Below are 21,557 nucleotides of genomic sequence, written 5' to 3'. Positions count from 1 at the left end.
GCTCACAGCTTTGTTCGCTTGCCGTTCCATAGAAAATTCATGATGCTACCCGCTCCTTGTTGTGATGCTAAATTCACTACGCTCACAAAATTCATGATGCTACCTGCTCCTTGTTGCATCTATACAAAATTCTGGGAAGCTTCCACGAAGAAGCAACCATGGTCCTGGGTGAGCTCACAGCTTTGTCCGCTTGCCGGTGCACCAGGTTGTAAAGCTATGGTAACATATCTTAAATTGTTGATGCTACCTGCTCCTTGTTTCCTACCTTAGATCTTATACTTTTCTCCCAAGTGTCTCTAGCATTAAGGAATAGACTAGGCGAGCGGAATACTGGCATCCTCGATGACGCCTATACTGTGTGAAAGCAAGAAAATAAATATCCTGCAGCAAGGCAAGACAGACAAATGAAGAAGTATTATCCCTGTAAGCCAGCCGTAATACAGGCAAATTTAAATTGAGAAACCTGTTAGCTGTTACTGCATATGTACTCTAGATTTTAACATGTTGTAGTATGCTTCTGTTAGACAACAGTAGATAATCTTTCATAATTAATTAATATTAATTTTCCTACTGTTTTGTATTAATAGTTCTTTAGTTTTTAATAATAGTTGATAGAATTAGTTTTGCTATATTAAAAGTAATTCTGTTTGCCACGTTAATAGAACGTGGCTCTAGCTCGGTTAACCTTAGTTGTGACTTTGGCTGGGACGGTACTAGCAGATGTAGTCGACGGTAGGATTGGATGGACAACATCCCGGACTAAAGCGGTTCTGCAATTTTCAAACTCTACCCCCCCCCCCCCCCCACCACCACCACCACCATCGCCATTTTAGTTTTGTAAAAAAAATGATAAAAACTTCAAAAATTAAAATCCTTCGAGATATAGTTATGTTACTACATCTACTAGTTAGGAAAATTTGAAAACATAAATTTCAACACGTTTTGCAAAAAAGTGTTATGAAAAAGTAAAATGGCTATAACTTTTGCATACGATGTCGAAAAAAACCCGTATAATACATAAAAATGTTCAGTATGAAAAGCCGGTTCTGATTTCGATGGTCGTAGGCCGTTTTGCAAATTTTTAGAATCCTCTGAAAGGAAAAAAGTTAGCACTAATCAAAAAATTAAACCATATCATCGAAGCTAACCATAGCATAATATAAAATCTGGGCAAGCCCTGCAGACAAATTAAACCATATCATCAGAAGAATTCAAAACAACCCTAAAAGGGCCACCTTTATTTGTTGTGTTGCGATCTGAAAGGAGAAAAGAACATGCTGCAAACCAGACTATTTCCTTAATTCTGAATCCTGTTACTGCATATGTATTGTAGTAATTAATGCACATAATATAGTACAGTACCACTTAACCCACCCCAAAAAACCTATGAAGGCATGAACCACACCGGAGGCGTCGAGGCGACCAGCTCCGCTGCCGCCCAAGGCCTCAACCATCTCCCCGATGCCATTGTAGTAGCGGTCATGAGCATCCTTGTATGGCCCGGATCGTCCTTGGTATAGTAGATACAGCCGGCCCTGAGCCCCAGGTGCTCCTTCGTGGACACACAGAAGGAACCGTTCCCCTGGACGAACAGCGCAGTTTCGCCGATGTCGTTTGTCACCTTCCACTCCTCGCCGCCGGCACAGAGTACCTGCACCTTGAAGGATGGAGACGTCCGCCGACCCTCCTTGAGCACGACCATCAGTGGCCCACCCAGCACCGCCATGAGGTACTTGTGGTGGTCCATGTGGACCGGCAGCAGCAGCCTCGGTGCCATCACCGCACTTTGTGAGCACGCTGGGGGCATCGGCGTCATACTCCTCCCATGCGTCCACTTTGCCTAAGTATGTGATGGAGTAGAACCTGCCTCGTGATCGACGGCGTCCTCGACGCCGTTACGCGCATGCTGTGGCTTCCACGTGTCGGCCTCTGATGTGGTGATGGGCTCAATGCTGTCATGCACGAGGCTCCACATGCCATCCCCTGCCATGGCGAAGCCCGTCGTGCAACCAAGGAATGAGCACAAAATGTGGAATCCACAGAAAACGCTAGTGTTGCACAACTCAAGAGAGACGCTATCACGATTGCTCAAAAGGCGGATACGACACTTGTGCACAACCTATAAGATGCAAAACGGATAAACTTTCTATCCCAATTATGATATGTATGTATGGTTCCCGGTGTTCCTCTCAAGATGATCCAAGATGATCGGATATGACAATCTTATGTGCAATGTGGTATGATGTTATGGCTATTGCTTACAAGCTTCTTTGCTCTCTTTTTCTTTGCTTAAAAGCTTATTCTTTTTATTCTTTTTTTGGCCACAATGCGAAATGCACAAACCAAGATAGCGATTGTATATATGCGGGAACAAACTTGTGACACAAGATATGATATGATAGCAAGATGATACCAATATGATATGGTATATATGCAATGGAAGGTGTAGACCAATGATCACTAATGTGCACAAGTAACGTTGCCGGCAATACTCAAAGGCTAGTATTGATAGGCAAGTGACGCAAAATGGGCTAGGGGTTATCAATGCAATGGCAAGGGGAATATACAATGGTGTCGTCGTGGTTACCGCCCCTTGCTTACGGTTGATGGTGTCAAAATGGTGAAGTGGTCAATGTCGATGACGACCTCATGGCGATGATGAGTGGCGGTGTTCTCGATGTCGAACCATCCCTAATTAGCCGAAACACCTTAAGAAACGGAAAAACCCGCGAACTCAAAATCTCAAACGTCAAATGTCAAAATGGTGGTAGCGGAAAGCGGTGGTGGTTGCGGAAGTATTGGTGGAAACCCGGTCAAAATGGTTTATGGTGGCGGATGGGTATGAGGAGCTATACAATGTGTCGGAGTTGGAAGCAGGGTCTCTAAGTAGCCGAAACACCTTAGGAGACACAACTCACAACACAAACAAAATTGTGTTAAATTGCGGTGGTCGGTGGTGGTATAGCGGATGATGTGGTGGAAGCCCTAGGCAAAGATGGCAAAGTTCCAAAAATTTGATGGAGTCAAATGGTGTTGAAACCTATCTAGATGTATAGAGGATGTTAGTAGCTACTCAACGAGCTAAAGAACGCGAAAATCGGATTCCGGATGTGAAAGTTATGGGCAAAATGGTGGAACACGGGAGGCTGAAATGCCACGGGCCGGATATCCGGGGGTATGGGCCGGAAATCCGGGTTGTATGTCCAGAACCGTGCAGATTTGGTGCTCCAAGAGCCGGATGTCCGGCTTGTGGCCGGATGTCCGGCCCGATGATTCCATATCGGGATTTGGACTTCGAAACTCGATTTGGGGCGGAAATTGATGATTTTGGGGTCAAAATTGCGGAGATTTCGTGGATGGAAAGTGGGGAAACTTGGGGAGATGCTAGATCCACTTGAAACCAAGCAAATCCAAAATCAACAAAACATCATCAAACCAACAAATCACAAAAAAAATTGGGGGCTATTTTTGGTGGGGATTTTCGAAATTGGGAAAGAACACAACAAAATTAGGCTAGAAAAAGAGGGGGTAGGGGCTCCAAATTCGTGATCAACCTTGCTCTGATCCAAGATGATGTAGGGTGGAACCCTAGATGGCCTATCTTTCACGATTGGAGCGGATCCTACGAAGAACACGAGGGGAAACACGAGGGAAAACACGAGGGGAAACGAGAGGCAACACTCAAATAGACAAGTAACGATCACACCTGTGCTAGATCCTCGAAACACAAAGAGATACACGATCCAAATCCAACAAAAGATGATACAAAGGGTAACTGGTTCTTCTTCGTGAGGAGGTCTTGAGTTCTTCTCCGTGAGGAGGTCTTGAATCCAAGGTGGATCTTCTCCGTAGAGGCACGTGGTCTCTCTCTCGGTGGAGTAGATCCGGAATGGATGAGCAAAACTCTATCTCTAATGAGCTACTACTTTGCTAACCCTAACTAGGAGGAGGGGAGGAGTATATATAGTCTAAGCCATGAGGGGTAAGTGGGAAAGGGATACACGGGCCTTTGGCCCGACTCCGCGTAGGTAGGCGCCGGATGTCCAGGCTCTCGTGAGACGTCGGATGTCCGGGCTAGGGGTCGGATGTCCAGGCTCTCGTGAGACGCCGGATGTCCGGCCCGAGCAGGGTGACCTTCTGGCTTCGGGTGCCTCACGCCGGATTTCCGGGGGCGATGCCGGATGTCCGGGCTGTGGCGTTGCGCCGGATGTCCAGGTACATGGGCCGGATGTCCGGCCGCTGATGCTTCGGTCGTCTGTTGGTGCAGCTCATGGGCGACTGCACAGGCGCCGGATGTCCAGCCTCTGGCCCGAATGTCCGGCCGCTGTAGCTTCAGTAGGTTCGTCTTCTTCCGTCGTCGCATCCATACTTCCCTCACGGATGGTATATTTGTTCCTTGGCGCTTGCACTCCTCCTCGTTGTCCGTGAAGCTCCGACAATACCTATGCATGCACGCGGGAGAAGTGTCACGTAGTATACCATCCTCGAAGGGGTCAAGTGAGCATGTGTAAAGGAGATGATTCACCTTTGTGTATGTGAAGTAGATGTCGCACGTGTCACTCACCGAACAGACTCTTGACATGGCGATGTCCATAGGATGCTCAGCATCATCTCCCCTCCCTTGGGAAAGATCCGACCTCGGAGCGAAAACCAAGTCACCATGGGAAAGAGATGGCTTTGCTGTGTAGAAGTGGTCGATCACCAAGTACTTGTCACCTTGAAGCTCGAAATGGGCACTCTCCAATGTCGCACCATTTAGTGATTCCTTCAAAAGGACCAAAGATAACAAACACTTGGAAAAACCAATGTGGTTGGCGTTAGTGCAAAACCAAGCATTCAAGAGGTGATTCACCAAACAAGTGCCGTCATCAAGCGTAGCATATGGTGTGACAACGGATTGTGACATGGCATGTAAGCACATAATTTGAGCACAATCAAGGACATCATGGAAACAATCATGTAAGTGGGAGGTAGAGATGCAAATGTGTGTGACAAGAGAATAAGCATCCACCTCAAGGTCATAGCAATCATGCATAAAGCACTCAACAAATGGTCGATGGTAGGCATAAGAATCATTCACAACACCAAATAAAATGAAGTGTCTAAACACATGGGTCAAGTGCAAGACAATTCAAGTATAACGTGCATGGGGCGTAGTGAATATAGAGTGGCACTCAACACAATAGAAAGAGCAATTGTTCATCATGTGTGAGGCAATGAAGTCAATCATGTGACAAGCAATGGGGCATGGTATATGTGAAGAGATGGCATTGTTGCAACCAAACATGTGATAGGAGCAAGTAATCCAAGAATTGGATGCAACACACAAGGTATATAAGTCACGAGGCATGGAAATGTGAGCAAGATTTCTAACATGTGCGCAACCAAGTAGTCCAAGATGGCCAATAACTGTCATGGTGCAAGCAACATGAGTATTATGATTCACAATATCCATGCTCATGGTTTTGGGTTTCTCAAAAGAGAAGGATATCACCTTGAAAGCGTGTCCTTGTGCGTCTGTCACAATGCCGAAGCATAAGCAAGTGCGATGTAGAATCGTCGTGGTAGAAGGTGGTTCGCTCTCAAGAGCTCGGATTGTCAACTCACGTGACGCGGAAGTCAACACAAAGTCCAAGTATCCTACACATGCACACAACAAAACAAATAACGTATGCGCATGGTAGATAAACACATCATCCATCATGATGGTTCTCTTCTCTTGCACATAACCATTAGTAGCAAAAGTGCATGAAGAATATGATGCAACAATCTGTATGTTCATGGCACTACACATATGGTGCAAAGAGGTAAGACAAGCATGCTTCACAAGGGATATGTCAAAATCTCCAAATATGTGTGAGAATGCTATGGGGGCAAACTCATTATCAAGACTAAAGGCATAGTTGCACTCAATACATGGCAAATTATCTAGCATGAGGGAGGCAACACATGGAGAGATATGACAAGGAGTAATAACAATCATGTGTAAATCATGTAGATGGTTGTCATCAACCGCATGAAATGGGAAAATATGAATCATGGGTGATGCAACATAAGCAAGCATAGAAGTCAAGTTGTACAAACTAGTGGAGCGAAGATGCAACACACTAGAGGAAATCATGGCAATCATGTCATGTGAGCAAATAATAGGCACAGACAATGCACATGACATATCGCAAGCACGAGCACAAAGCAAGATCATAGTATCATTGTTCAGAATGTTCAGAGTGCACAGAGTGTTCATTGTTCATAGCATTTTAAACTCCTTTTGAAATAAATTCATTGTTCAGAGTGTTCAGACTAATGCTAATTTACGCTCAAATGTACACCCCACATCTCAAAGTGCAGCATTCTGCTAGCTGTCAGACCTGAAAAGGGTCATCCAGTTCTACTTACTTTGTGGCAGTCTGAAATAATCCACCAGAGGGGTATAAATCTGACCCCTGCAAGATGCTATTTTCTTACTCCTGAAACCATCTACCTTGCTCTTTTCACTATATAAGCTTGTTAAGCTCTTTTTTTTAACTCGGGCATGCACCAAAGTTTGCATTTCATTTTTCATGAGCAGAAAGCGTCGAGATAGCACAGGTCTTGTTATAAGCCAAGAAGTAGAGAGAAAGGGGAAACCAGAGAAGAAAGACAACACAACTAGAAACAACATAGCTAAGAACAGAAAATACAAAGGAAAAACATCACAAAAAGGTAGGCAAACATATTCTAGAGTTAAGATGAACCAAAATACACAAATGCATACAGATACAACATGTCTTAGAGACGAACGGCAATTGTCTGATATTTCATGGATTACAACAAATTTACTACGACTGTGCAAACTGGGAACTGTAGTTATCAACACAAAGGCTTGGGACATAAGAAACTCTTAAAATAACCACTAACAAACTTGGACTCCTAATCTTGGATATGGCAGGGAAACCTTCTTCGGGACAAAAACCCTACCATATTCAAATCCCACTCCTAATACTTAATCTTGCCTAATCTCCTGCAACCCAAACTTGGACGCTGCTGGTACTCTTGACCCCACATGTCGTTTCATAAGTTACAACACGTTTACTATGATTGTGCAAACTGGAAATTGCGTTAGCAGCAAAAATACGGATTGCCAATGGAGTTATTGGTGGAATAAAACTGCTAAAAGGAAGAAGCAACCACGGAGAAGATAGACAGAGATGACGAGACGAAGGCATGATGTTCTATTGTCCTCGGGTCTTCCAACTTCCATGTAATGCAGTTACCCAACGTACCAGTCCCTTTTGAAGAACAAAGCAATGTTAGTAAAGCACTCATACATCTACTCACTCCGTTCCTAAATATAAGTCTTTTTAGATATCACAATATGAACTACATACAGATTTACATATACATATTTTAAAGTGTAGATTCACTCATTTTGCTTTGTATGTAGTCCATAGTGGAATCTCTTAAAAGACTTATGTTTAGGAACGGAGGGAGTACATGTTACGGAGTTTTCCCAAAATGTCACCAATATGGAATTACTGTAGACATCACACTTTCTTTATTAACAGATCAAGGTAGCAGAAACAAGACATGCATATAGGTATCATCAAGTGGTAAGTCCAGCGCACTTCAATGACAATGACTTAAGTTGGATTCTTACTGCATAGTACATGCATTATTTCTGGTCTATAGTGAATTTCGGAGAACAGAAAAATAAAATCTGGACAGGGAGAAAGTGCTAGCACAAATACCTTAGACGGAACCTTCTATTCATTATCTCTGCTTCCTTTAACTTTGGACAATTGGATATCTGCACGTTCTTTACTTTTGCAACTGCCTTTGCTCCACCAATTGAAACTAGGTTTGGACAACCGACCATGTGCAGTTCTTCAAGGAAATGCAAATTACCAAACGCTTCATCTGGTATTGTTTCTAAACTCTTGCATTCTTCAATTCTTATTATTTTGATGGCTGGTATATAATCTCGATGCAAAAAATGTTCTAGGCTGGAGATATTGTCGCACCGACCAATGGTTAGGTCAGTCAGGGAAAGGAAAATACCTTTTGCATTTATCTTTATGCTCTTGAGTCCGTCACAACATTCAAAAGTAAGTGATTTTAAGCTTTGAAAGTTTTCCGGCTTAAACCATCTTGGGAGCGAGACACCGGAACAACCCTGGAGGACCAGAGAAGTGAGACTGGTAGGAGGTTGCAGAACTTGTAGCACTTCTATCTCATTGGCTTTGTCCGATGGGGTAGTTGAACGCATACACAGTTTCAACTCGCCAATGTATTTCTTTTTCATCAGTTCAGCTTCTGTTGCATCACGTATGCTTAGCTTGCCATCACTAGATAACTTCAAGTGTCCACGGAATTGGTTCAGATTCTTTAATAACCTAATTCCTTGTCCCTGCGCATCGGTGGGTCGACCAAGATGCAAGTGACACCCAACACAATATGTTAATCCATATAATTCGAATTTCTGCAAACTGGTCAACATATCAAAGCCTTCTGGCAAGCTTCGTAGCTTGCATTTCTTGGCATATAAAATCTGCAGATTATATAGCCAACAAAAAGTTGAAGGAATTGTCGTAAAAGGACAAGCATTGGAGATTTCAAGATACCGGAGATGCTTCCAGTTGCCAATACTATCTGGTAACTTATTTGCGTAGGCACAAGAAATCACACGCATTCGCGGAAGTTCAGTACACCATTGGTCCATTACCCACCGTGTGTTTATTCCTAAGTTCTTCTTGCAAATTAAGGTGCGCAACTTCGTGTACTTGCATAGTCTTGACAAGTTGCAATCATCAAAGTCTTTGCTAGGGAGTACATACAGATGACGAACATTTTGAGGAATTTTATCAAAGTCACCCTCATTTCTTAAGATGAAGCAGTCATGCTCTGAAACTTTTTGTGCCATGTCATGAAGCAAGTCATGGATCACATATCCACCACTAACTTCTTGAAAGAAGGATCGTGCTACCAGGTCTTCAAAATACTGACAACTAATATCTTGAATTGGAAGATCATGTTGAGGTTCCACAAAGCCTTCTGCTGCCCAAATTTCAGCTAAGCATGCCTTCTCAAATTTGTAATCTTTGGGATACATAGCACAAATTGAAAAGCATTGCTTCAAATAGAATGGCAAATACATGTAGCTCAACCGAAGGGCAGGCAAAATGTCAGTCTCCCCTTGCGGCAACGTCCACAGTTCACTCTCAAGTATAAATTTCCAATTTGATGCTTGTAGATCCATGCTTAACATGCGTCCCAGGGTTTTGGCAGCCAAGGGGGAACCCTTCAATTTAGGAAGTATTCCTTTACCAATGTTCTCCAACTCAGGGTCATTGTCAGAATCCTCAGATCCGAACGCACACAATTTGAAAAATTTCCAGAAGACGTCATCCTTTAGTCCTTCTAATTTAATTGGCTCCATTGTGCGCACCCCCTCGGTAACCTTTGGGCATCTAGTGGTGACCAACATTGTACTTCCCTCTTGGGCGCTTCTAAAAGGTGCAAGAAACCTCTTCCAACACTGCCCATTCTCCTTCAAGGCATCATCCCATATGTCATCTAGGACTATCAATAACCTTTTATTGTCCACATAGTCATGGAGAGCACGCTGAAGAGAATCCAAATTATCATTTTTTTCTTCTTTTCCAGTACAGGATTGCATGACCTCTTTAGTTAACCTCTTCACATCAAAGTCATCTGAGACACAAATCCAAATTATCATCTCAAAGTGATATTTCACTCGTTGATGGCTACAGATATGTTGGGCCAATGTAGTCTTTCCAACACCGCCAATTCCAAGTAAAGGTAAAACCGGAAGATCTGATATTCTTGATTCATTACTAAATTGATTGCTTGTCGATGCCCTTGGTGCATTGACTGAACTAGTTGCTCTCTTGCGCTTTAAATTTGTTGGTACATTAAGAAATCCCAATGCTTTCTTCAACTCCTCATCACGACCAAATATTTCCCTTTCATTTGGCAAAGAGGTGGTCTCTGGCCTAACTGATTTATCAAAACGTTGTGTAACTCCATGAAGTCCCATATTCTGCAACTGACTCGAGAGATGATTCAACCTTAATTGGACATCCTTAAGTTTGTTGAAGTCGCCTTGAATGACCTTATCAAGGAAATCGATGAAAGGAGATTGGCTTGCATTGCTCTGCACTTTCACCTTCATCTGGTACCATCTGAACTCATCAATAAGGTCCTCTGCATCGGACACGGTATCCTTGAGACTCCGAAGGAGCTGGGCCACAGCCATACGGTGTTTGTGGCTTCTCCAGTACTCTGCTCCGTTAATGAGGTCATACATTGCTGGAAGAGTATCGCAGAGATGCTGTAGGTCACTCTCCAATTGCAAGACACGACCCTGTAGACTTTGCTCCTGTGAGCCACTCCATCGGGAGTGCAGAGATGAAATGACAGATTTGGCCGACTGAAACAAACTGGCACACTCATTGATGGCACCAATGATCCCAATGGCAGGTAAGCTCATGGTGGCTGGAGTCTGGACATCAATTAATTTTTGGCCTGCGAGCAACCAATGGATGCAATTAGCATCATGAAGTAATTTTTAGTGTCAGATTACAATAAGCCGGCTATTAATTGCAGTCATTGTTTTGTGCAGATATGTTTCCAATGAATTAGTGTGAACGGCATCAGGTGAAAGTAAAGTTATAATGTATGCATGTACTCTTTCTTTGCAAGTATGGACAAAGATACTGCTTTGTCTAGAAACCACGTAGAGGTGAAAATATACACTTGAATATTCAAGTGAGCTCTATTCACATATGGAGCTGAACTGATGGAGCCCTCTTTTAATGAATTTATTTTTGCGGAGATTCGATCTGGAAGCAGTACACGAAAAGACCCAAGTATGTTCTTTCTTCCTCGGCATGCTGAAGTTTTTTTTTTTTGGAAAGATCCAGCTCGGCTGGCATTCATTTCATTAAACAAAGAGAGAGAGAGAGCGAAAACTATTGTTGATCAAGTGATCGGGGAGTGACAGAAAAGTTACAGGCCAGACTAGGTTAAGCCTATGCTGGCAGGAGTGCTCGTGTGCGTGATCTCTCACGGCACGTCCCCGAACGGGTGCTCCATGCATTTTGCTATCGGCGACCCTCCATTGTCCCGCCTGCAGGCTTCAGTAATGCTTCTCACGCTTGCAGTCTTTCCTCTGAAAGCGCATGCATTGCGCTCGATCCAAATCTGCCAACAGACGAGAGCCAGCATCGATTTTGTCCCTTTCTTGTTGCCTGGGGCGGCGTGGTCAATGATCCTCTAAACGCGCTCGCCCGTAGTCCTTCCTGCATTCCAGCAGGAGTGAGCTAGAGCATCGCAGCCCCACCATGAGGCCACCTTGTCCCACACCTGAATGGCGATCGGGCACTCCCAGATCAGGTGAGAAGGGGTCTCGAGGTTCCTTCAGCACAACTGACAGAAGTAGTTGTTGGTCCAGCCGCGACGTTGCAGCCTATCGCAACCAGAGCCTTTCCAAGTGCAGCAGGCAGAGGAAAACTTTGATCTTGCCCAGCGCCCAAACTTTCCAGATTGATCCTCTGAAGTTAGTTGCCGCCGGTGATGGACTGCGGGCTCGGAACTGCACGTCGTAGGCTGATCGTGCAGAGTACTGGCCGGAGCTGCTAGGGGTCCATCTGATCGTGTCCTCCGTTCCGTCTTCCATCGTGATCCTGGCGGCTGGCGGTGCGGATCTCCCTTGCCAAGTGGAGTACCATGTGCATGATGCTCTCGTGGTTACCGTGGCGGAGATCAAGGATCCACCGGTCATCGTGCAGCGCCTCTAGGACCGAACGGTTCTTCCTGATGGATTGAGCAAAGACCTCTGGATAGGCCTGACAGAGCTGCCTGCGTCCTAGCCAGGGTGAGAGCCAGAAGGAGGCCGTGGCGCCGTTGCCGATGGTGACCGCCGTGCAGGCTGCAAACAGGGTGCGGTCTGAGTCGTCACACGGGGTACCCGTGCCGACCCAGGGAGGGTCTGGCTGTGTCCAAGAGAACCAGAGCCACAGCAGGCGCAGTGCCCTTTGTGAATTTATCCAGGTCGTGGATGCCCAACCCGCCGTTGCGCTCCGGCGAGGTGATCGTCGTCCAGCACACCTTGCATTTCTCTCCTGTTACTTCTTTGTCCTGCGCTAAGAGGAACCATCGTCTTGCCTTGTCGACGTCCTTGAAGAACCTCTTGGGCGCCCGCAGTGCCGTGACGGCGAAGAATGTGGGCATGGCTGAGAGGACAGTCCGCACTAATACCCTCCTGCCCGCGATGTGCATGAGCCTTCCTTTCCATCCCGCCAGGCGTGCCCGGATCCTATCTAGTATAAATTGGAGATGAACTAGTCTAATCTTGCTGACGGTGATTGGAAGTCCGAGGTATCTAGTGGGCAGCGTCGCGATGACCCCTGCAAAGTTTAGCAGAACCGTGGTGATGTCTACGTCCTCGCAGGCTATGGGAATGATCGAAGATTTTGCCAAGTTCACGCGCAGCCCCGTAGCCTCGCTGAAGTGGTGGAGGGTGTTCAGGAGCTCGTTGATCTCGCGCCTGACCGAGTTGATGAGTTAAAGTTGATGCTGAAGTTTCACTTTGAAAAAAACCCTGAGCTAAAACAAATTGCTTGATTCTATCTAATTTGTAACAAGACACAGAAAATATGAAGGGGCGTTTGGAGTGGAAAGCAGAAGAAGAAACCAAACCAGAGTAGCAGAAAGCAAATTAGGTTCAAGGGGGATTGCTCACCTGGCCTGTCCTGAGTTAAAGGTCACCGGGGCGAGCTCACTGTCAAATACAAATGCGCAGCAGGCTGTGGAGAGAAATGAACCCTCAGAATCCAGGATGGGGAACTTCTAGGGAGCCTGGTCAACCCCTCACAGCTTCCGGGGAACTTCCCGGATGAACCAACAACCCCTCATGGTTTCCTGCTGCTTTCGCAGCTTTGTCCGCTTGCCGGAATGGCGTCTCGGTGACGCGCTATCATGCATATCATGTTCACAGCGGCCCAATGATATTAAACTATTATATACATACATTTTTTTCAAGAAAGTAGAACAAATCTCCCCCGACCAGCGCGTTTGCTCCTCCCGCCTCAAGTCTGAACCCTGCAAACCAAATAGGCGCCTCTCAAGTCAGTCAAGCACCAGCACCAGCAACACATGCATATACATATGTACTCCCTCCGTCCGAAAATACTTGTCAAAGAAATGGATGTATCTAGACGTATTTTAGTTTTAGATACATTCATTTTTATGCATTTCTGAGACAAGTATTTCCGGACGGAGGGAGTATATAGTAATAATGCTATTCATAACAATAAGTAAAGTAGACTACGATTAGCCGGCCAGCTCGGTTGCCAACTTTGTCCGCTTGCCGTTGTATATATCGAGGTGTAAAGCTATGATACCAACATATCTTAAATTCATGATGCTACCTGCTCCTTGAATTTAGCATACAACAGGATTGCCAACTTTGTCCACTGTCTTCAAAAAGCAGGATTCGATCTCTAAAGTCACATATACTAACTGTATTAGTCACATATACTAAAGTTAGTACAAAGTTGGGTCATCTATTTTGGAACGGAAGGAGTAGCTCTGATGCACGCTGCAACAAATTTCCTCTGCCCAATGGCCGTTGCACACCTTGTGATATGCCCTGAGGAACAAGTGCGAGACAAACTAAACTCTTGCCTTCATGTAGTTCTGAAACATCTTCCTGAATGAAACCCACACTATGGATATATAGATAGATTCATATCTTGGGCAAAAAAAAAATGCAGCAGTAGTGGCACTCGATCTGCTGGTGAAAAAAAAATTAAACAGACGATGCTACTCCAATGGCAATACAAATACCACATGTCCAGTTGCAAATCAAATTGTTCTTTTCCGAGCAGGTGAGGAATTCAGTTGCATCAATAAGTCCCAACTAATCCTCATCATGAACAGGCAGATGCAGTGCTCATGCATGAAAACAACGTAACTAAACATAGCCCACATTTTATTAAGCTGTAAAAAACATGCTACTTACCTACCGGTACAAGTACAACCACAACATGTCTTGAAGATCCACACTGAATGTGACTGACAAACTCTTGCGCCAAAAATTATGAGGATCAGCGGAGCACCAAAAATGATTGCCTGGCTGAGCTGCCCTGCCTTTTCACTCTTCCTAATTGTAAATTGTTCACACTAATCCTAATTGACCTCATCGTGCTCAAAGTACATCAGCTTTCTGTAGCAGCCAACAAACCTAAGAATTAAACCACATTCAACAATTTGTTGCAGCCAAACTTAATTTGTTCACAGATGCAAAACGGACACAAGAGGCAGTAAGCAGGATTCAGGCCTTAAAAAAACAAATTGTTTTTGGTACTACTGAACCCCAAACACTGTCTTTAAAAAAAAAGTGCAGTAAGCAGGATTCATGTGAAATGTCAAAGTACCTTTGAGAGTTAAAGTGTTCATGTGGTTATAAAAAAATGTTTTTTATCCTTTGTATATATCCTGGAAACTTCTCCAATCAAATGGAAGAAGGATAGACTTTTCGACGATCACAACACGAATGAGGTAAAAAAAGTTGTGAACCTTATATACCATGCGACATCATTCCCAATGTCGAGACGTGACACCAACAACGGTACACAAATCAAACAGAAAAATGATAGAATTTGATTTAATTTAACTAATTAGACAAGCACGCCTAGGTATTTCAAAAGCATGCCTAGAGTATGCATGTGAGGTGTTGATTTTTCAAGTGAAGTTTCTCTCTGTATGCGGTCATGAGGTGTACCAAGATAATTTCTATTCAACTCTTCAAGGGCCCATAACAGGCATTCCTCCAAACGGACGCACACCCTCCGCCCTTCCTTCGCTACTAACAGGCCGGCCAATGTAAGTTTTAACGGAGAGAGTGTCCCCGGTTTGGGAAGCTTCCAAAAGCTTTCCTAGCTTGTTTTGGGAAGCTTCTAGTAGCTTCCGGTCGGTTTATTCGTTCAGATTTTCCTGGAACGGTTTTGTGCGGGGTTTTTTTCTGTCCTTTTTTCTTATTGTTTTTTCTTTTCTTTTTTTCTTATTTCTTGTTCCTTTTTTGTATTTCTTTTTCATTCTTTTTGGTCCTTTCTGTAGTTGGTGCCAAAGTTGCTGACTAGGAGCTCCAGTGTACCAAGGCAAGGGCGGGAGGTGTGGGCTTTTTCCTCCTGAACAATAACTTGGGAAATCTAGTTGTAACTGGGCACTCGTAATTAAAAAAAAAACTGGTGATGATTCATATGGTGGAGAGCTTGGCATCTTCGCAATAATATTATCGCTCGCGGCGAGAAGGACACTATACAAGCTTCTGCAAATTGTGTCATGAGCTATTATGCTACAACCCTAGTTTATTAATTACTAATTAGGAGTTTCAATGTGCAACATGATCATTTAATAGCACCATTATTTAACTTTGAAAATGAGGATAATTCATAACCTCATAAAATGCTAGAATGCATCCCAAAGTGTAATGCATTAATATGTGTCCTTTAGAATTCGTGTAAAATTTACCATAGCTTCCTATATAAATATGAGAAGTCTCCCTCTGAGCTGTCAAGAATTTTGTAAATATAAATAACACACATGTAATTCGAACCCCCATTTGAATTAAAATTGGCTCTATATTATATAAATAAAAAAATTAAGGAACATAGATCTTGCAAATATTTTTATTTGGACTTGAATTAATCCGTGTGACCCTCATAAATAATTTCACAAGGTGTGAGGTAAACAGAAATAAGTACTGATTTTTTAAGGCTAATAAAAATAGAAATAATAAAAATAAAAGAAAAGGCCTTGCATCTTGGGCCGAGCCCAGCCCACTAGCGTGTTGTCTTCTACCATGCGCACAGCTGCCCACTGGGCATTTCCTATTTGGCGCCACAGGCGCCAGTTAACATACATTTTTGTTAACTGGCGCCTGCGGCATCCGTAAATGGGCCGGCCCATCTAAGGGCCGGTTGACTATTTTCTTTTTTGATAATTCTATAAACTTTTTTGAATATTGGTGAACTTTTTTTAGATTTCAACAGTTTTTTTTCAGATTGATGAACTTGTTTGAATATTGCTAGTGATGAATCAACCAATGAGTTGCATCAACCAGTTCCAGACCACACCTCAAATGCCAAAAGAGTTCATTGTTCAGACTAATCAAGATGAAGATGCCGACGCAGTGCCCATCCATGCATGCATTGTAATTAATACACATTCCAGATCTTTAACATGCCAAAAGTGGTCATTATTCATACACTTACTAGGTTGACTGGCCGACTCTTGTGCCAGAAAAGGGGCTCAGCTGCCTGCCCTTTGTTTAAACTAATCCTAATTTACTCTTTAATGTGGATTCCAGAGTTAAGATACACCAAAGCACATAAAATGCATACAGATACAACATGTCTTAGAGATGTGAAGTGACTCTTCATCGTTTTCATAAGTTACAACAAGATTACAAGTGTGTAAACTGAGAACTGATAGTTATGGGATTGCAGATGGAATTATTCAGGGGATAATAGAACTGCTAAAAGAGAGAGGCTCCTATGGAGAGACGGTGAAGCAAAAGGCATATCACTATTAGGGAAAATCTTATACACATCAGCCTACCAGTAGTGTTTTTTGAATGGAAGCGTTGCTGTTAATTAGCAGTAGCGCTTGAACAGAAAGAGCGCTGCTACTATGCACTTTCCAAATAATGATTTCAATGGAGAGACGGTGAACCGGAAGGCATGAAGCCTCGTTGTCCTCGGGTTTTCCACTTTCCAAATAACGCAGCTGTGGCTTCACTGTCATTAAAGGAGAAAACAAGGTCAGTAAAGCCTATATGGCAAATAAAAAAAGGGAGAGTTTCACGACACAAGAGCACACAGTTTTCCTCCAGGGAAACATTAACAGATCAAATATTCTATATGAACTAAACATAGGAACTAACAAGAAGAAACAAGACATACAATACATCTAGGTGCCAGCGTACTTTAGTGATAACAATTTAACTTGGATTGCTACTTTGTACTGCATAATACATGAGTTATTTCTTGTGTATATGGAATTTCGAACAAGAGAGAAGAAAACGCTGGACAGAAACAAGTGTTAGCCGACTTGACACGCAAGGTTAGCAAGTTTTTCAAAATGTCACATGTATGCAATTTGTGATATGGTTCTTTCAGGAAATATTAACAGATCATGATTCCATACGGACTTTTCTTTCCGGAACAGAACATGGTTCTATACGGACTAACCATTCTAAGTAACAAGCAGAAAAAAGATGGTTGTGTGCATCGATGATGTAGAGGTCGGATGTTTTAACCTCATTGTTGAAAAAATCAGTAAGTAAATCCAGCGTACTTTACAGATAATGGTTTAAGTTGGATTGCTACTGCCTAATGCATCAGTTATTTCCAGTATATAGGGAATTTCAAACAAAATATAAGTAAAAGCTGGACGGAAAATAAGTGTAAGCACAGGTACCTTGGGCGGTCATCTAGATATCTGATCCGCTTTCTTTAACTTCGGACATTTGAATATCTGAACCTTTTTTATGTTTGCAACTGCCTCTGCTCCACCAAATGAAACTAGGTCTGGACATAGCAAAATGCTCAGTTCCTCAAGTGATGCAAGATTACTGCTCCAAATGTCACCTGGAATGGATGTTATACCCTTGCACCCACAAATGCTCAGCGAGACGAGGGATGTGAGGTTCAGTAGGCAGCTGGGAACATATGGAGAGATATCCCCGCAGTTACTTAAGCTTAGACGTTGGAGATATGATGGCAACACCAGCCCCCTTTGCCAGTTGAGACTTGGGCAATTATTAACCACGAGATGTTTCAGACAAGGAAAACTCACAAACCTTTCAACTGGCAGGGACAGTAACTCAGGACAAAGTTCAACGCCAATTTTCTCAATAGCAGGTAGGTATTCTTGTGTTAGGATGCCATCAAGGGTTGACAATTTATCACAGGACTGAACTTGTAGGATAATAAGGGACGGGAATGCTCTAATGCAGCTAGTGCCCGTAGAAATGGAAAGATTAGGGGAGCCTCCAATGGATGTAAGAGATTTGCACCAAATGAACAACGTCTTTAAAGCTGGAAGACTCCACGTTTCTAGTTGTATGGACATGGCAAACTCGCATTGACAATGAAAGGAGGTGAGGGAGCAGCAGTCAATATTGCAAAAGAGACTAGAACGACACAAATGGAGCTCCTTGAGGGATGGCGATACCAATCTTTGGTGACAGATGTTCGGACAATCAACTATGCATAGTTTTTCAAGGAAATGGAACCCCCCAAAACTCTCAGTTGGTACAGATGTTAACATCTTGCAATCTTGAATTCGGATCTCCTTGATGGCCGGTACATAACTTGGTTGCAGAAAATCTTCTAGGCTTGATAAATTTTTGCACCCATCAATACATAGGTTTGTCAAGGACAAGAAAGTACCAATTGCAGGCATCTCATTTGGGTTTATGCTCTCCAGTCCAACACAACCTTTAAAATCAAGAGATGTTAAGCTTGGCAAGTTTTGTGGTTGAAACCAGCTTGGGAGCGAGACACTGACATAATACTTGACATAGAGACGCTTGAGGCTGATAGGAGGTGGCAGACCTTCAAGTACTTCTATATTATTGTTGGCTGAATCAATTGTTAGTTTGCTTACTTCAAATTTCTTTAAACTGGTCAATTTATCAAAGCCAGCGGGTAAGCTCTGTAGCTTGCATTTCTTGGCATATAGAATCTGCATATTATATAGCCAACAGAAAGTTGAAGGGATCCTCTTCAAAGGACAAGCTCTAGAGATTTCAAGGTACCGAAGATGCTTCCAGTTACCAATACTATCTGGCAACACATTTGTGAAGACAAAAGAGATCACACGCATACGCGGAAGTTTAGCACACCAGTGATCCATTACAAAGCTTGTTCTTTTCCCTAAATTATTCTTGCAAATTAGGGTGCGTAGCTTCGTGTACTTGCATAGTATCAACAAGTTGGAATCATCAAATTCACTGCTAGGGAGTATGTATATATGGCGAACATTCTGGGGAACTTTATCAAAGTCACTCTTATTTCGTAAGATGAAGCAGTCGTGCTCTGAAACTTTTTGTGCCATGTCATGCAGCAAGTCATGTATTACATATCGACCATTAACCTTTTGAAAGAAGGACCGCGCCACAAGGTCTTCAAAATACTGATAGCAAATATCTTGAATGGGAACACCACCTCGAGGCTCCACAAAGCCTTCTGCCACCCAAATTTCAGCTAAGCATGCCTTCTCAAATTTGTAATCTTTGGGATACACGGCGCAGAATGCAAAGCATTGTTTCAAATAGAATGGTAAATACATGTAGCTCAACCGAAGGGCAGGCAAAATCTCGGTTTCCTTTTGTTTCAACTCCCACAGTTCACTCTCAAGTATGGAACTCCAATGAGATGCTTGAAGGTCCATGCTTAACATGCGCCCTAGAGTTTTGGCGGCCAAAGGAGAACCCTTCAATTTAGGAAGTATTTTTCTTCCAATACACTCTAACTCAGGATCATTGCTAGAACCCTCAGATCCAAATGCACATAACTTGAAGAAATTCCAAAAGACATCGTCCTTTAAACCTTCAACTATAACTGGTTCCATTGTGTGCACGGCCTTGGTAACATTTGGACATCTAGTGGTGACTAACATCGCACTTCCCTCTTGGACACTTGTAAAAGGTGCACAAAACATCTCCCAACATCGCCCATTATCCTTCAAAGCATCATCCCACACATCATCAAGGACTATCAATAACCTTTTATTTTTCACGTGGTTATAAAGAGCACGTTGAAGAGAATCCAAATGATCAATCTTTGGCCCCTTTCCAGTAGATGATTCTATGACCTCTTTAGTTAACCTCTTCTCATTGAAGTCATCTGAGACACAAATCCAAATTATTAGCTCGAAGTGAGACTTCACTCGTTGATGGTTGCAGATATGTTGGGCCAAAGTAGTCTTTCCAACGCCACCAATTCCAGCTACCACCAAAACAGGAAGACTTGATATTTTTGGTTCAGCATTAACATGGTTGCTTGATGATGTGCTTGTTGATGCACATATTGAACTAGTTGCCCTTTTGCGTTTTGGACGTGTAGGTACATTAAGAAACCCCAATACCTGTTTCAACTCCTTCTCACGACCAAATATCTTTGTTTCCTTTGACAACAAAGAGGTGGTCACTGGCCTAACTGATTTGGCAAAGTGATGTGTAACTTCACGAAGCCCCATACCCTTCATCTCACTCGAAAGGTAATTCAACCTCAATTGGACATCATTCAACATGTTGAAGTTTCCATGAATGACCTTATCAAGGAAGTCAATGAAAGGAGATTGGATTGCATTGCCTTCCACTTGCACCTTCATCTCGTGCCATCTGAACTCATCAATAAGGTCCTCGGCCTCAGACACGGCATCCTTGAGACTCGGAAGGAGCTTGGCCACATGCTCTTCATAGCTTCTCCACTCTGCTCCATTAATGAGGTGATACATTGCAGGAAGAGTGTCACAGAGATGTTGTACATCACTCTGTAATTGCAATACATGATCTTGGAGACTTTGCTCTTGTGAGCCACTCCATCGTGAGCGCAGAGATGAAATGGCAGATTTGGCCGACAGAAACAAACTGACACAATCATTGATGGCACTGATGATCCCGGCGGCAGACAAGCTCATGGTTGCAGGAGCGCAGAGATGGAACCTGTCTTCGTCCTGTGAGCAAAGAGTGGACAGAATAAGGATTGTGGAAGTAATTGTTGCAGTCAGAATATACAACAAGCCGGCTATTGTAGTAATTATTTTGTCGAGATCCGTTTCCACCCATGGCATTAGTCTTGGGGAAGCATCATGAATGATCTCCAGCACTTGCGGTGCAAATAAAATCATTTAGTTTCAATATGTCTTTGCAATTATTTGCAAACATTTTGTGCTTTGACAAGAAATCATGTACGTGGAATGCATGTTATACTCAACATATCTGGATGTCGTGACCTGAAATATACACTGCATGTTGTAAATACCGAATTATCTTCTTCTGACTTCTCACACCTTCATAAGACAGAACGTTCTGCTTGCCCTCCCATACTTCTCCCTTCCCAGCCTCGGCTTACTGAAATTTCCCTCGGATTTTATTCTTTGAAAACTGGTGGTTCAGAGCTAACATAGCTTGCCGAAATTTCCCTTGATTTTTCTTGTTTGGAAACTGGTTTGTTCAGAGCTAAGATATAAGTTGAACCCAGAGAAAAAAATGAAGAAAGTAAAGGTTCAAGCTCACCTGGATTGGTGTGGCTTGCCGTCGACGAGCGGCTCCTTCAAATGCTCAGCAGCAGCAACAGCAGTAAGAGCAGGAGGAGAGAAATAATGGATGGATGAGAATGTGAGGACGAGCCTAATGAAATAATGACCTTCACATACATACAAATTGTGGGCGGAACCACCAACCAATCTAGCTTTGTTGGCTTCTCCTTGGCGAGAACACCCAGGTGGACCCAGTCGTGAAAACGAATGAATCAAATACGAAA

At 43.3% G+C, this 21,557-nt stretch overlaps 1 protein-coding gene and 1 pseudogene across 1 annotated transcript; both read right to left on the bottom strand.

Annotated features, from left to right (window-relative positions):
* Positions 1-6,700: 6,700 nt before the first annotated feature.
* LOC123186789 (disease resistance protein RGA2) lies at positions 6,701-12,944 on the bottom strand. Its single transcript, XM_044598490.1, has 3 exons — positions 12,743-12,944; positions 7,728-10,524; positions 6,701-7,268 (listed from the first exon to the last, which is right to left on the bottom strand). Exons 2-3 carry the CDS (start codon positions 10,487-10,489, stop codon positions 7,250-7,252), a joined length of 2,781 nt encoding a protein of 926 aa, XP_044454425.1. The 5' UTR covers positions 10,490-10,524; positions 12,743-12,944; the 3' UTR covers positions 6,701-7,249.
* A 4,371-nt stretch (positions 12,945-17,315) lies between these two features.
* LOC123186788 (putative disease resistance protein RGA4) lies at positions 17,316-20,598 on the bottom strand (annotated as a pseudogene).
* Positions 20,599-21,557: the final 959 nt, after the last annotated feature.

The sequence above is a fragment of the Triticum aestivum genome, chromosome 2A, assembly GCF_018294505.1.
Source record: "Triticum aestivum cultivar Chinese Spring chromosome 2A, IWGSC CS RefSeq v2.1, whole genome shotgun sequence".
Lineage (NCBI taxonomy): Eukaryota > Viridiplantae > Streptophyta > Magnoliopsida > Poales > Poaceae > Triticum > Triticum aestivum.
The sequence above is the reverse complement of the archived record's forward strand: the minus strand, read 5'-3'. Positions and strand labels throughout refer to the sequence as shown.

Bases quoted from the DNA above. Each gene is read 5' to 3' on its own strand.
- LOC123186789 (XM_044598490.1), bottom strand. From the start codon at position 10,489: ATGAGCTTACCTGCCATTGGGATCATTGGTGCCATCAATGAGTGTGCC.